The 14,981-nt window shown below is 49.0% G+C and overlaps 1 protein-coding gene across 1 annotated transcript in view; it reads right to left on the reverse strand.

Annotated features, from left to right (window-relative positions):
- PLXNA4 (plexin A4) overlaps window positions 1–14,981 on the reverse strand; it is a 417,067-nt gene that overhangs the window by 96,903 nt on the left and 305,183 nt on the right. Inside the window, exon 5 of the mRNA XM_066262319.1 lies at window positions 9,041–9,141. Coding sequence (XP_066118416.1) covers window positions 9,041–9,141 — 101 coding nt within the window. The remainder of the gene's footprint in view (window positions 1–9,040; window positions 9,142–14,981) is intronic.

The following is a 14,981-nucleotide window of genomic DNA, read 5'->3' on the forward strand; positions in this document are numbered from 1 at the left end:
TACTTTGGCTGGTCCGCCCCCCTCTAGCCCTCTGGCATGGGTCCAACAGTCTGGGTTACCAGAACTCACATTTTGCGTCTCCCCACAGGAGATCCCTACACCTTAGCACAGGGGTCCCCAAACTACGGCCCACGGGCTGCATGCGGCCCCCCGAGGCCATTTATTCGGCCCTCGCCGCACTTCCGGAAGGGGCACTTCTTTCATTGGTGGTCAGTGAGAGGAGCACATTGACCATCTCACTAGCCAAAAGCAGGCCCATAGTTCCCATTGAAATACTGGTCAGTTTGTTGATTTAAATTTACTTGTTCTTTATTTTAAATATTGTATTTGTTCCCGTTTTGTTTTTTTACTTTAAAATAAGATATGTGCAGTGTGCACAGGGATTTGTTCATAGTTTTTTTTATAGTCTGGCCCTCCAACGGTCTGAGGAACAGTGAACTGGCCCCTTGTATAAAAAGTTTGGGGGGCCCTGCCTTAGCATTTCACATGGGTCATGGCCAGTGCTGAAAGTCAACTATTGGGGAGTCTGTGTTTAGAACATTAGGAGTTTGGAAAAAATGGGGTTGGGAGTAGGGCTCCCGAAATGAGCTTAATAGAAAAGTTCAGAGGACTTGGAACGTTTTCTCAAGTTGGAGATCCTGGGGGCCCTTCAGTTGTTGTCTCCACATCTGGGAGCCCTGAAAGGAGAGAGATGGGGTTCCTAGCATCACTGTCCCTGCCCTGTTCAGGAACTCCCACAGAAACCGGAAGTCACATCTGTGCACTAGTGGAAGGAGGGCTAGACAGTCAAAGAAGCCTTTCTAGGAAGATGGCTGTGTAGGAGGTTTCTTATATGAAGGGTGTGGACCAGGTGAGTCCTTTCAATGTCATGATTCTGGAACCCAGGGACTGGGCACTCAACAGAAGTATTTTGTTTGCTCCTAGACAAACCTCAAAACACAAAGACCAGAACAAGACTATAATTTTTCCTCTATTGTCAGCAGCTGACAACTGACCTCACCACCCCTTTACCTTCTCTACACCCAAAGCCAACTGAGCAGCAGATGTCAGATTCACCATGTGTCCTGGCCTCACCCAGTGGGCGAGGTCACCAGAGCAGGAGGAGGGCACAGGGCTCAATGGGAACCGGAACGGGAACTGGCAGGTGCAGGAGGTCAGTGGAGGCCCATGAAGTACCGTTCTGGCCTATGTAACAACCAGGTGGTCCTGTCCCACCACTATGGTGGCCTTCGCCCTGTCTCCCAGGTAGAATGGCATCTTGTCTTGGCTTCCTTTCAGCCCCTTCCCAAATGAATGATCCATTGAACGCAACCTCTGGAGGTAGCAACAGGGACCTGGAGAGGTTCCTTCTTTCTAAGAGAAATCACAGTTGCCCAGAGAGAACAGGAAGTGAGCTGTCTCCCTCCTCTATTTGTGGTGCTGTTTGGACCTCTTTGTTTCTACTATGGCTGAGGTTGAAGGGAAGTTAAGAGAGGAGGTGGTGGAGAGAAGAGCAGCAGCAGAGAGACCGAGAGGGACCGAGAGGAACCGATGACAAGGGGAGGAGGAAAAAGCCAAGGGCCTCACAGAAGGCTGGTCCGGTTTCTCCACAGTCCAGCTGGTAAGGAGGAAGATGCCGTCCATTACTGGCAACACGTTCAGCTACTTCTCTGCTGCAGTCTGACCAACTTTCACACCACACTCCATCCAACAGCCTGGAGCTTCTGTCTGTTGATGTCACCAGGGCCTTGGGCTTGGGTGCAGAGAAGCACGCTGCTGTGTGCCCAGTGGCCACCCTTGGGCATGGTCCAGGGTGGCAGGGGTGACAGAGCATGTGAACGCTGGTGCATGTCTGGAGCCTCAGAGGTTGCCCAGCCCCTCAGTGTCCCCAGGAAGCCAAGGCACTAGGCTGGTGGGGACAGTCAGAGCTTGCATGGATGGCATTATTGACCTACCACCCTCAGCCATGCAAGTACGCGTTCTGTGTATGTGGAGAGAGGGGAGCAGGCAGTGGGTAAGAGGGAAAGCAAGTTTCCTTAACCCATTGTGTATCTACTGAGCCATAGAGAGAAACGTTCGAATGTACTAGTATCTAGGCTGGGACTCTCCTCTGGGTCAGAGGCTGATGACTCTTAGGCAAAGAGTCAGGGAAGGCCACAGTGCCACCTGCAGAGCGTGCTGGGCGGAGTGGGGCCTAGCAACCCACAGGATCATGTGGTCACTCTGCAAACAGCCCTGGGAGAGAGCACTGACTTAGCAGGTTAATGTTAAGCAGCCCTTAGATACCAGGACCTGGGACATGCTACGAAGTCTGTATTTTAGAATAAGTTTGTATGTCATTAAAGGGGCACTTGGCCATAGCTGTGGGACAAATTGTTCTCTTTGCACTTTCCCAGATAGCCAGTGGGCAGCCCCACGCACAGCTGCTGAAGACTCCTAAATGGCATGGCCGGTGGGAGTTGTCCTAGGCCCCTGATGGTGAACCTTTTTATAAAAACCACCCACTTTTGCAATGCTGGTGAACCTGGTCCCTTTATAAAAAGGTTCAGGACTCACCTCTTTTATTCTTTATTTAGTTTCTGCCAAGATGGAGAGAAGAAAATGGTAGGGGAGGGGAGGGGAGAGGAAAGAGAGGAGGGGAAGGGAAGAGAAAGGAAGGGAAGGGACCTGGTCCCTGAACCTTTTTATAAAAACCGCCCACTTTTGCAATGCTGGTGAACCTGGTCCCTCCTGCCCACTAGTGGGTGTTCCAGCTTTCATGGTGGGCCAATTGCGGCACTGTTTGGCCCACCCACCATGAAAGCTAAAATGCCCACTAGTGGGCAGAAGGACCAGGTTGACCAGCATTGCAAAAGTGGGCGGTTTTTATAAAAGTTCGCCATCACGGTCCTAGGCGGAAGACTCCGTAGCTGTGGGTTTGTCCCAGCCACCCAGCCACAGCCCTCTGGTTCTGGGAAGGACAGGAAGGGGAAGAGGACCGTGGAGGAAGACCACGAATCCGACCCACAGCCTCAGCTTACACAGTCATTGAAATCAGGGCCACTGCCAGACACCATGATAGCCTTCATATACATCCTCTCCCATAAATTTCATACTGCGGCTCTATCATGACTCGTCCATTTCTATTTATAGCCAAGGAAACTGAACCCAGACTGGGTTTGTCCACAAGCAGGTTCTGAGTTTTAACCCATCTCTCTGCTCTGGGTAGCAGCTCTTTCCCTTCCCTTCCCTTCCCTTCCCTTCCCTTCCCTTCCCTTCCCTTCCCTTCCCTTCCCTTCCCTTCCCTTCCCTTCCCTTCCCTTCCCTTCCCTTCCTTTCCTTTCCCTTCCCTTCTCTTCCCTTCCTCTCCTCTCTTTCCTCTCCCCTCCCCTCCCCTACCATTTTCTTCTCTCCATCTTGGCAGAAACTAAATAAAGAATAAAAGAGGTGAGTCCTGAACAGTCCCATGCCAACCCATGCAGGAAGGGCATTCTTCCAAGAGAAGAAATCTGCAAAGAGGAGGGGTCACCAGGGGGCAAGGGAGAGACTTTATAAAAGCTGATCTAATCTTCCCCCTGTTGACGTCTTGGGTTACATGAGCCTCCCAGAGTGACGCTGAAGACCCTTCTTCAGAAAGGTGATGTCTGGGCCAGTCCATGCTGCCGGGGCTGCTGTGGGATCTCGTTACCTGCTCTGCCCAAGACAGGCTGCTCCCCGGGCCTGGGAGGGGCAGATGAAGACGGGCCTAGGGACTGCCAAGCTGGGTGGTGAGAGGGAGGGAAGGTTCCAGGCCGAGCACAGGTGGAGGCAGGCGGGGCTACAGACTTTCCTTCGCCTTCACCCAAGTCAGAACAGGTGGGCTCAGGCCCAAGGTGAACGCCCTGGGAATAAAGGCTCAGGACTGGCAGACAGAAGCCCAGGGTGTTGACGCTAACATTGCCGTTAGACACCAGCAGGTCTCTGGGATGGGGCAGGGGGCCGCAGAGTGACCCTCCGTGCAGCAGGGGCTGGCTGGCCAGCTCTTCATGACAATCGGGACTGAGCACCAGGAGAGAGGGTGTCAGTTACAGGAGCATTGATTCAGCCTGTTTGGTCTAGAACCCACCTGCGCCCCTGCTAGCACACACAGGCCTTGCAGCCCCTGAGCCACCTGTGAGCAGGGGCCCGCCCCTGAACCACGCACGAGCTAGCTCTCCTCCTGTTCCTCTGTCCCTGCCTCTGTCTGTCCTTCCTTCCTCTAGAGTTCCCACCCTCCTACTTCCTACCGCCCTGGGAAAAGTTGACAAAAGTGACAGATACCTTGACACTTGAAGGAACCCTCTTCCTGATGCTCTGCCCTGGTTTCCCCAAGGGGCATCCTCTCGACCTTGCCGCACTCAACAGGGGCTTGCCCGTGGCGTGGGCCTGCAAATGCACTGGTCTTAGTGCAGACGGCAAGCCCCTGCCCCATCCCGGGACCAGAGGGTTGCTTCCTAAGACCCAGGGCAGAGGTGGTGTAACTTAGTCCCCTTGGGTCCCCTGAGCCCAGCACAGGGCCTGGCACATGGGGGCAGGGTCGGTGTGAGAGCTCTATGGCCAGGGCTGTGGTGTGGGCATGGCACTCCCACAACACACACACACACACACACACACACACACCCTTGCACGTCTTACCACGTTCCCTTCCTGGCACATGGAGAGGCCCAGAGTGAGTGCCCACAGGTTCCCTCTGGTCCCCCCGCCCCCGACCTCCTGCGTCTGCTCTGCCTGTCGCAGCCTCTCCCTTCCCTGCTGCTCAGCCCATGTCCTCATGCATCTCTCCCACCCAGGACTGTCCAGTGGGCATCTATTTAAGGTAAAATAGACGGGATATCAGGAGAGGCAGTACCTGGCTTTGACCTGAACTTCAGACCTAGGGAAGAAAGGCCCACTGGGACAAAGAGGAAGGTGTAAGAGAGAACATTGTGTATCTTGATGGGATGGGATTCCCTGGGGGTTTGCATCTGTCAAAACTTTTAAACTGTTACACTTATGATCTGGGTGTCACACTCTATAAACTTAACACCATATCCTGATTACAAGCACCTTAGAAGATACAAGGACCGACTCTCTTTCATCCGGCCATGAGGGCCAGGGGCTTGTCCTTGGTCATCAGTGCTGAGAGGAGGTCGGATAGGTCTGCTGAGTGTCACGTGGGCAGGCAGCCTTGGCCTAGGGGTGCTCATGAGTTAGATCCTCCTGGGGGTGTGGGGCTTTACCGGGCACATCAGCTCAGTCCCCCACACCAGGGTCTTCAACAACCAGAGGCCCAAGGTTACAGAGAACACCTTGAACCACAGGAGCACCTTGGACTCTTCTAACAGCCTTCATTACCTAATCTTATCTTCATGCCACCACTGCGACACGGCCTGGTGCTTCCTCCTTACAAACAAGAATGCCAAGTGTCTGTCTGGCACACGGAGCTACCGTCGGTCCTCATTATTTGTGGATTCCACGCTGGTGAAGTTGCTTACCTGCTAAAATTTTTCATAATCCCCAAATAGATACTGCAGTTTTTGCAAGGTCGCTCCGGGACATGAGCAGAGTGGAGCAAAATTTGAGTGGCCACAAGCAGATGTCCCCAGCAGAGGGCCAATGAGGCCACATGGCTGTGCCTTCTTGTTTCAGCTCTCAGTATAAATGAAGTATCCTTTTTATGGTTTATTGAGTGTCATGTTTTTCATATTTTTTGTGCTTTGTCTCAGTGATTCGGCTGTTTATAATGGCCCCCAAGTATCAAACTGAAGTGTTCCCCAGTGATCCTAAGTGCAAGAAGGCTGTAATGTTTCTTCGGGAGAAAATACATGTGTTAGATTTGTTTCCTTCAGGCACAGAGGATAGGGCTGTTGGCTGTGAGTTCAAGGTTAATGAAATGATAGATATGAACTAAGGTGTCTTGAAACAGAAACACACATAAAATGTGGTGATATATTGATGTGTTGATAAAAATGCTATGACTGGAGGCTCATAGGAACCTAGCTTTGCATTTCTTCTAGGAGCATTGGTCAGGATTCACGAACTTGGCTTTCCAGATGACTTTACAGAATACCACGAATCATGAGAATCGACTATTCTTGTCCAAAGCCCCATAGCGAGTTTGCAAAAAGTGAGAACTATCTAATGCAGATTTCCACGACAGTTGTCCTTTCGGAGTCCCTCACGGCTTTCAGGCCCTTGCTCCCACTGTGGCACTTTGGATGAGGGGGCCGCCCCACCCCCCCACAGCAGTGCTGAGGAACATCTGCACAGCCCCTGCTTTCAGAGCACCTGTGCTTCAGAAGGGCTGTACTGACATGACACATCTGGAGGAGACATGCAGACGTCAGAGTAAAGCATGATGCCAGGTTAGCAGAGGTGAGAGGAGGCAGCAGGAGCATGGCCCACCCAGAGGAAGGCAGCTTGAGGCTGGGACACCTCTGGGGAGGAAAGGACGCAATAAAATCGAGCCATCTGGACAAGCAATGGGGGTCAACCACAGTCATAACGGGCTGGGCCTTCAGGATCTCTCAGTCCCTCCCCAACAGTGTCAAGCTCCCGGCCTCACCTCCACCTTACCTGTCACACCCTCCACGATCCCTGCGCCCTCCTGCCCACATGATCTCAGCTGAGTCCCCTAAGACTCAGAGGGCTGGGCAGGTCAGGCATCACCACCTCCAGTTCCCAGATGAGGAGCTGGGGCGCTGCCCCGGTTGCTAGGCAGCAAGGGGGATGTGGACTCTGGACTTGGTGGCCGGTGCCTAGGGTTCATGCCCATGGCCGTTTTCTTGAGGCCGTGCTGAGAACAGAACTGCTGGCTTCCCAGTGCCTCCTTCCTGAATTGTCAGACCGCCCCTTGGCCCCAGTCCACCGTCTTCTGCCACACGACAGGAGGCAGGTATTCTGTTACTAAAAGGGACACAGAAGCCATGCAGGAAGTAGTTTCTGGTCCCACTTCCTCTCATGTCTGTTTAAACCCAGTTCCGGGGCTGGGGGGATGGAAGATGGCAGCCTCTCTGGTGCCTTCTCGGAGCCCGAGGTCCCCTGCTCCTCACAGGGGCTCAGTGCTATGCGGGGCTGGCCAGCACACCCAGGCAGCATCAGAGCTGACACGGAGACCTGTTTCTGGGTCCCAGGGGCATAAAGTGTCAGAGAGGGGCCAGTTCTTCTGATTGCCCTTGAATGATGCCAGGTGTGAGAGCCCATGCCAGGAGCAGCTGAGCCATCCTTGGCCAAGCAGAAAGCCAGCTGGCTTAAGGTCCCCAAGGAAGCAACAGGTCTGGAGCATGGTCCCTTTCCGAGAGGCCTCACTGTGTGGGACAAAGAAAACATCTCCCCTTCTGCCTTGCAAAGTATCATCCAGGTCACTCTCCTGGATTGATCAGCTGGGCTGAGTCCCTAATGCAAACTCTTCCGTCCTCTGTCATGCCGGCCACTCTTAGGTGACACTGCTGTCTGTTACGCCCCGGAGGTTTGTGTGCACTCCTACACTCGGTTTCTGATTGTCTGAGTTACGTGTATTCCAGGGCACGTTAACGGGTCTCCATTTTTTCCCACCATAGCATACCTGAGGGACTCCAGACCTTCTTTTAAAGAACTCAAGGACTCATTATGGCTGGGAATATCACCTAGAGGTGACAGTGTGCCTGGCCCTCAGAAAGGATGTATTAGAATTAAATTTTTTTTTTCTTTTTGTATTTTTCTGAAGTGAGAAGCAGGGAGGCAGAAAGACAGAATTCCGCATGTGCCCAACACAAATCCACCCAGCATGCCCCCTAGGGGGCAATGCTCTGTTCATCTGGGCCGTTGCTCTGTTGCAACCGGAGCCATTCTAGCACATGAGGCAGAGGCCATGAAGTCATCCTCAGCACCCGGGCCAACTTTGCTCCAATGGAGTCTTGGCTGCGGGAGGGGAAGAGAGAGACAGAGAGGAAGGAGAGGGGAAGGGTGGAGAAGCAGGTGGGCGCTTCTCCTGTGTGCCCCAACTGGGAATTAAAACTGGGACTTCTATACACTGGGCCGATGCTCTACCACTGTGCCAACCAGCAAGGGCCAGGATGTATTAGAATTTAAGAGGGTGTTTCTAGCTTTTAGAGGCTCTCCTGGGTGGCGTGGGGCAAGATCCCGCCCCGATACTCCTACAGTTGAAAATGACCAATGAAGTAGGAAGACTAAAGTCCTCATCCTAAATTTATAACATTTATGTCTGACTCACAGAGCATCAAGTTTCAAGTATTGATTAGAAGCCTGGGATTCCAGCAGCAATAGCCTGACTGGGACCCGAGTCTATCGGAGTGAGGTCCAACTATTATTGGTCAGTGATGCCAAGGGTCTTTGGATCCCATAAGGCATTCGACTCTGCACATGTGTCTGGGTTTGCTGTCTGTACCTTGCATCCCGTACTCAGTCTCTTTACCAGGTTAGCATTGCCTCTGATGCATACTATTGCCTTCTTCTCATTTCAAGAGAAGGAAATGGAACCAACACACAGGCAGCGTACCCAGCACTTGGGACAGGGCTTCACTGGTCCAGTGACCCCTGGCCCAAGGCGCTCTGAGAACCAGATGAGCGTTAAGACATCAGAGGGAGGGTGCTCAGGTGCTACCCACTTGTACTATACCAGAAGGGTCTCAAGTCCCAGGACATGCTGGGGGTGTATCCAAGAGTCTGTGAAGGGGAAGCTGGATCACTAAATGGACAGTATGGATTTCGCCCATGACCGAACGGCCCAGGGAAGCCCTGAGACACAAGGTCCCGGCCTTTTTCCTGCTGTTTTGTCCTGTAATGTCAGTCTACAGTCAGTCTACAGACGGAATGTCCAGGATCTCCCTCCAGCGCTCCTGTGCATCATTACCCAGGGCAATGCCACATCCTGACTCAGCATCGTCCCTTACTGCCATTTCTGTATAGCTTGGAATCTGGCAATTGAAAGTGAAATCGGAGCAAAAGAAGGAAGATGAAATTTGCAGATGCTACAGGAAAGAAAAGAGTCAGCAAAGATAGGTAGAGAAGGGAAATCCAAAAGGAAGGCATAATGAGGGAGAAGATGAGGAGAGGGAGCATTATTGAGGCTGCCGGCAGTACTCACGTGTTGTGGAGCACACACCAGCCGCAGTGGGGATCACCCGAGCCAAGGCACTCACTGCAGCTCCGATACTGACCACAGGACTCCACAGGCACTCTGGTGAGCTGGGACAGGACAGCAAGAGAGACAGTGGTCAGGATTTCACGGAACACTCTGTCGTGCACAGAAAGAGACTGTACTCAGTCAGGAGTATCTCCTAAAACAGTGGAGGAGCTTCAAGGGATCTGGAGGCCCAGAACTGAAAGGGACCTTGCGTGATCTTATCTGGGCAGGTGGCCAAGGTGGCCATGTAAGCAAGTGCTCAGGGGAGACAACCACCTGTTATTTTCTCAGAAATCTCTGGGGACAAACTCCATAAAGGCCATATGAACTTGTCAGAAAAAAATACTTCAATAGTCTACATTGAAATTGGCTCACCACCAAAACCCAAATGAGTCTCTACAAACATCCAATTCATCCCATGTCTGTTTCTTATCCACAGAATAAACGCAAATGTTTATTTTGCCTCCATTCTTGTTTGTCTTTCAGCATAAAGTGTTTTGCCTTCTTCTCAGTCCTTCTCCTTCATAATCTTTGTGGTTCCAGAGGGCCTGGAACCCAAGACCAAGACGGTCACTGTCCCTTTCTCCTGCTGTTCCACCAGGTGTCATACACCCACGCTGAGCTGTTACCTGCCAGCGCCCTCTCTCTCATTGTGGTGGCCACCAGGCTCTGGAAGTTTTCTCCCTGGTGCTTTCAAAGAGCAGCTGCTGTTACTTCTCCTCCCACCTGCACCCTTTCCATGAGTAGAGGCCGCCTCTCCAACCGCAGAACCTGACACGCGTGGTCACCAGCCGCTTGTTAACATATAACGTTCCAGGTGACACTACGTTTAGCCCAAATGCTTCCATTCTGGCATGCTCGTGAAGATTTGTTTTCATTTCTTTGTTCTCTGGTGGAGGTAGTTTTGCCTGAATGTCTTCACTCTGACTTCTCAGGGTCCAACAAATAGAAGATACTTAATACTGAGCCACAGAATCAAATGAAATAAAAAAAAATTTTTTTTCTATATAGCCTAGGCCTTATTCTCCATGTTGCCAGTTTCTTCTTTACAATTTTTTTTTTTAAAATAAGTCATTCTTTTCCATTGGGGAGACATTTTTATCTCAGTGGATGATTTCTTAGGTACTATTTCAGCTTGAGCTAAGAGAATTGGGTGGGGTCATCCTTTTAAATTCTGTGCCGTCAGACAACAGGCACCGAATAGCAAAAGCCACGCTGACCTGACTGGACCTCCGTGCTTCCGACGCAAATGCAGACGCTACGTTTCCCCCGCTGCCTCATGGGGCCTCTGCTCCCTAAGATTATGTACCGCTTGACAGGGGCTACTTGTAACTCATGCCCAAGCAACTCGGCACCAGAGCCTGCTCAATTATTGTCGAAACGCCCTTCTGGAATTGATTAATAATTAATTTCAAAACCTACAGGATCTTTTTCCCTTCTACCTTAATTTTCCCATTCCATATACTGTATGTGTGTATGTATATATATATACTGTATGTGTGTGTGTGTGTGTGTGTATATATAATAATATATATATCTTTCTCTTTTGTTGTTTGTGTATATATCTTTCTCTCTGTGTGTGTATATATATATAATTGTGTGTATATATATATATATATATATATATATATATCTTTCTCTTTTGTTGTTTTCTCAAGTACACATGGAGCATGCTTAATGACCACACTGCAGTTTTCCTTCTTCCAAGTTACCTGTTAGCTTTTTGTTCACATTCTTATAGCTTTGCCCTTGGCCTTGGGGGCCCACTTGCCACATTCTCAGATGTCTTTTTGCACATTTGGAATATTATCTTTCCTTTTATGACCACTTATGTAATCAGCATGAGCCATGCCTGGGCTCTACCTACACATAACCTTACCATTTTCGCAATTAATCCTGGCAATGAGTTTCTTACAAATTACCCCGCTGACTCAACACACGGCCAGAAACTCACCCTCTTCCTGTGACCCCCTTAATTTCATTCCATACCTCTTAAGTGGGCATAAACATACTGGTCATATGAGCAATATAAATAATGGTTCCCAGCCCAAAGTACTTGGACTTGGAGGAATTCGTGAGTGGTAATGAGGTCCACAAGCCATTGGCAATATTTCCAAAAGCCTAATGGAAATATAATTGTGGCTGTTTTCTGTGTGTGTGCATACCCAATGATGTATGCCCTATATTAAGAATAGGAAATATATTATGACTTCATAAATGCAGTTTGTTTAGTAGGCAAAAATCTTTCAAAACACGATGCCTGGAAGGGGAAAAAAGTAATAAAAAGGGGCCATAGATGGTGAACATTGGCGACATAAGTATGTAATGATGTTTTCATGTGTTACAGCTGCTTGTCGAACACCACATATTTGCATGGGCTTAAAGAGAAAATCATGACTTGTCCTGTTGAAAGCATTCTCTTGGTCTACATTTTATCAATATCCTCCCCAGTTTCTCCCATGGATACGTGCTTTATTTGTCTTGCATCAATGTGCCGTGGGCTTCCAGGGTGTGTAACATAAAAAGCCAACTGTTTGGCTGATCTTTGACATTGTCAAAGGCCTTCGCATTTAGATGTCTAAAAATATCTTGCAACTGGTGTTTAAAGCTGTCAGTACCTGAGATTGGAAGGCCTTTGCTCCCTTGATTTTAAACAAAGAGTCATTTCCGTTTGCTTGGAAAAGGTGTGGAAGCTTGCAGAGCTAGGTTCAAATCCTTGTTCATCCTTGTCCATCAAGGAGATCCTATTGTCTCTGCATCTCAATTTTTCTCATCTATAAACATGGCGATAAAAACCTCCCCTTCCCCAATCACAGATGACTCAGTAGGTCTGAAGCTTTGCATGTGATCAGGCATGTGGCGAGTGATCACTATCATTATCTTTGTCATCAATGCCCATGCTTCATCACACTCTCCTGTTATCTCTCTCCCACATCGCAGCAGGCTGCTCTGACCATCTTCCTCAGCCTCCTGAATTTGGTCAGGAGTTTAGCGGGCCTGGAAAAAAGTTTTCTTCTTTTATATCTTTTTATATGTGGCAGAGACAGAGAGAGTCACAGAGAGGGACAGATAGGAAGGGAAAGAGATGAGAAACATCAGTTCTTAGTTGCGGTTCCTTAGTTTAGGGGTAGTCAACCTTTTTATACCTACTGCCCACTTTTGTATCTCTGTTAGTAGTAATATTTTCTAACCGCCTACCGGTTCCACAGTAATGGTGATTTATAAAGTAGGGAAGTAACTTTACTTATAAAATTTATAAAGCAGAGTTACAGCAAATTAAAGCATATAATAATAATTACTTACCAAGTACTTTACGTTGGATTTTTGCTAAGTTTGGCAGAATAAATCTTTATAAAACAAATTACTATAGTTAAATCTATCTTTTTATTTATACTTTGGTTGCTTTGCTACTGCCCACCATGAAAGCTGGAACGCCCACTAGTGGGAGGTAGGGACCAGGTTGGCTACCACTGCCTTAGTTGTTCATTGATTGATTTCTTATATGTGCCTTGACCGGGAAGCTACAGCAGACTGAGTGACCCCTTGCTGGAGCCAGCAACCTTGGGTCCAAATTGGTAAGCCTTGCTCAAACCAGATGAGCCCATGTTTAAGCTGGTGACCTCAGGGTCTCAAACCTGGGTCCTCCACATCCCAGTCCGACACTCTATACACTGCGCCACCGCCAGGTCAGGCTTCTTTTATATTTTGAACACATCATTTCCTCCTTGAACTGTGATGCCTGCCCCTGAATCATTCATTGCTTCCTCTTTGGGACAAAACCCTGGGGTTATCCCAGCTCCTTGGACTCAGGCAGTGATTTTACCAGCTACTGTAATAGGTATGCATTTTGCCTTGCTTTCCACCTAGGTGGGTCCTTAGGGTACAGGGACATTAAGTTTTATGAGACTCAACTTTCTTTAACCTTAACTTTGAGGATCTTTCTATCTATATTTTTAGTCATTTTTTTTTACTTATGCTGCTGAACTTTATCTAGGTTTTCCCTATTCTTTTTAAAGAGTGGGTGCTAAAACTAGGGGAGCCAGCAGGATTCTGACAGACCAAGGAGGAAGGTTACTATTATTTGAGAGCTAGGTGCCACCCCCTCACATTTCCGGGGTTTTTCCAGAAGAAGGCTCAGCCCGGGGAAGTCTTCAGAGTAGCACTATGAGGCAGCATACTCTGGCAGGGTCACACTCTCCAGCCTTATCCCAATCTACATTGTTGCACAGTCTCACTCCCCACCCCACGGGTAATTCTGGAAAGAGTCAAAAAATTTCCCAACACTTTAAATCACTTTTGAAAACTAGATGTAGTCCACCATTTACCTTGGTGCAATTCCATACCCTTGTGGCTCTGATTACCTTCCATGCATTGCTGGTCAGTGCCACAGGTGGCCAGGTGGCTCCCGAGCCACCTTGATGCTGAGATCCTGTCTCCCCAAACACCCAGAGTCTCCACCCACACCAAACACCAAACTAAGCCACCTCCTCCATCCCCCATCTCTGGCTCCTCTCCTGACCCTGGAACACAAACCACTCCAGATGCAGAGACACACGATTAATTAAAACCACCCCACGCTGATTAAAGTCTTAAGCTCCAGTGCCAGGCATGCTAATTAACTGAGTGAGGGAATTCAGACCACAGGAAGAGGTGAGAAAAGAAAGTCATGGAGGGGGGAGTTTGCTTCTGCCTGGAGAAGAAATCCAGTGGCCATGTGACCTGAGCTATCCTAGTGATGAATAGTCTCAGAGACCACAGAAGATTGAGGTCCGTCCCCTGGCCCACAGGACTCCACGAGAGATGTTGATTAATGTGGTTTATGTAACTCCTTCACCACTGCTAAGAAAGAAGCCTGACCATGTCTCAGAACCTTCGTGTGTGCCTACATTGTGCTGGGGGAGAACAGGGCTCCCTGGGTAGAGGGCTTAGGGTAGGCTCTGCATGTAGTCTTTCTGACACATTCGACTGGCTTTGCACAAAAACCTATTGGGTGGTATGACATGTCCTCAAAAAATTAAACATAGAATTACTATATGACCTCATAATTCCACTCCTGGGTATACACCCAAAAGAATTGGAAGCAGAACTTGAATGAATACTTGTACACTGGTGTTCACGGAAGTATTATACACAACAGCCAAAAGGTAGAAGCAACCCAAAGCACCCACTGACAGAAGAACGGATAAAAACAACGTGTTGTATACATACAATAGAATATTCATTCTTAAAAAGGAAGGAAGTCCTAACACCTGCTACAACACGAATGAACCTTGAGAACTTTACGCTAAGTGAAATAAGCCAGACACAAAATACAAATATCGTATGATTCCACTTCCATGAGGTATCTGGAGTAGTTGAATTCATAAAGACAAAAAGTCGGTCAGTGCTTGCCAGGGACTGGGGGAAGGGCACAGGGAGGCGGTGTTGAACAGGGGTGGAGTTTCGGTTGGGGGAGATGATAAGAGTTCCGGAGATGGATGGCGGTGACGGTCACAGCACAATATGACTGTACTTAATGCCACCCAACACTTAAAAATGGATAAGGTAGTAAATTCTACGTTATGTATATTTTACCACAATGAAAATATTTAAGAAGAACTGATTAGATAGATGTAAGAACACCTATTATTCTCTGCTCAGCTTCCCGGGTCAAGGGGGAGAGGCTTTCTGTTGGTAGACTAATAAATTCATGTTTATGAAATATTCTGAGATCCTTGAGTGAAGAGATAGGCATCGTTCCTCTTTTCAATTTAATCTGAAATGGACAAAAGAGTTTTGGATGCATGTCCCTATCGTGTATTGTCATATAACTGGATCTTCAGTCTCAGGCTCGGAACCTCCATGCCCTGATTGGGGAAAATAGCGTCACAGCCTGGTTCTACCTAGACCATTCCTCACCTCC

This window comes from Saccopteryx bilineata, chromosome 2 (assembly GCF_036850765.1).
Source record: "Saccopteryx bilineata isolate mSacBil1 chromosome 2, mSacBil1_pri_phased_curated, whole genome shotgun sequence".
NCBI classification, from domain to species: domain Eukaryota; kingdom Metazoa; phylum Chordata; class Mammalia; order Chiroptera; family Emballonuridae; genus Saccopteryx; species Saccopteryx bilineata.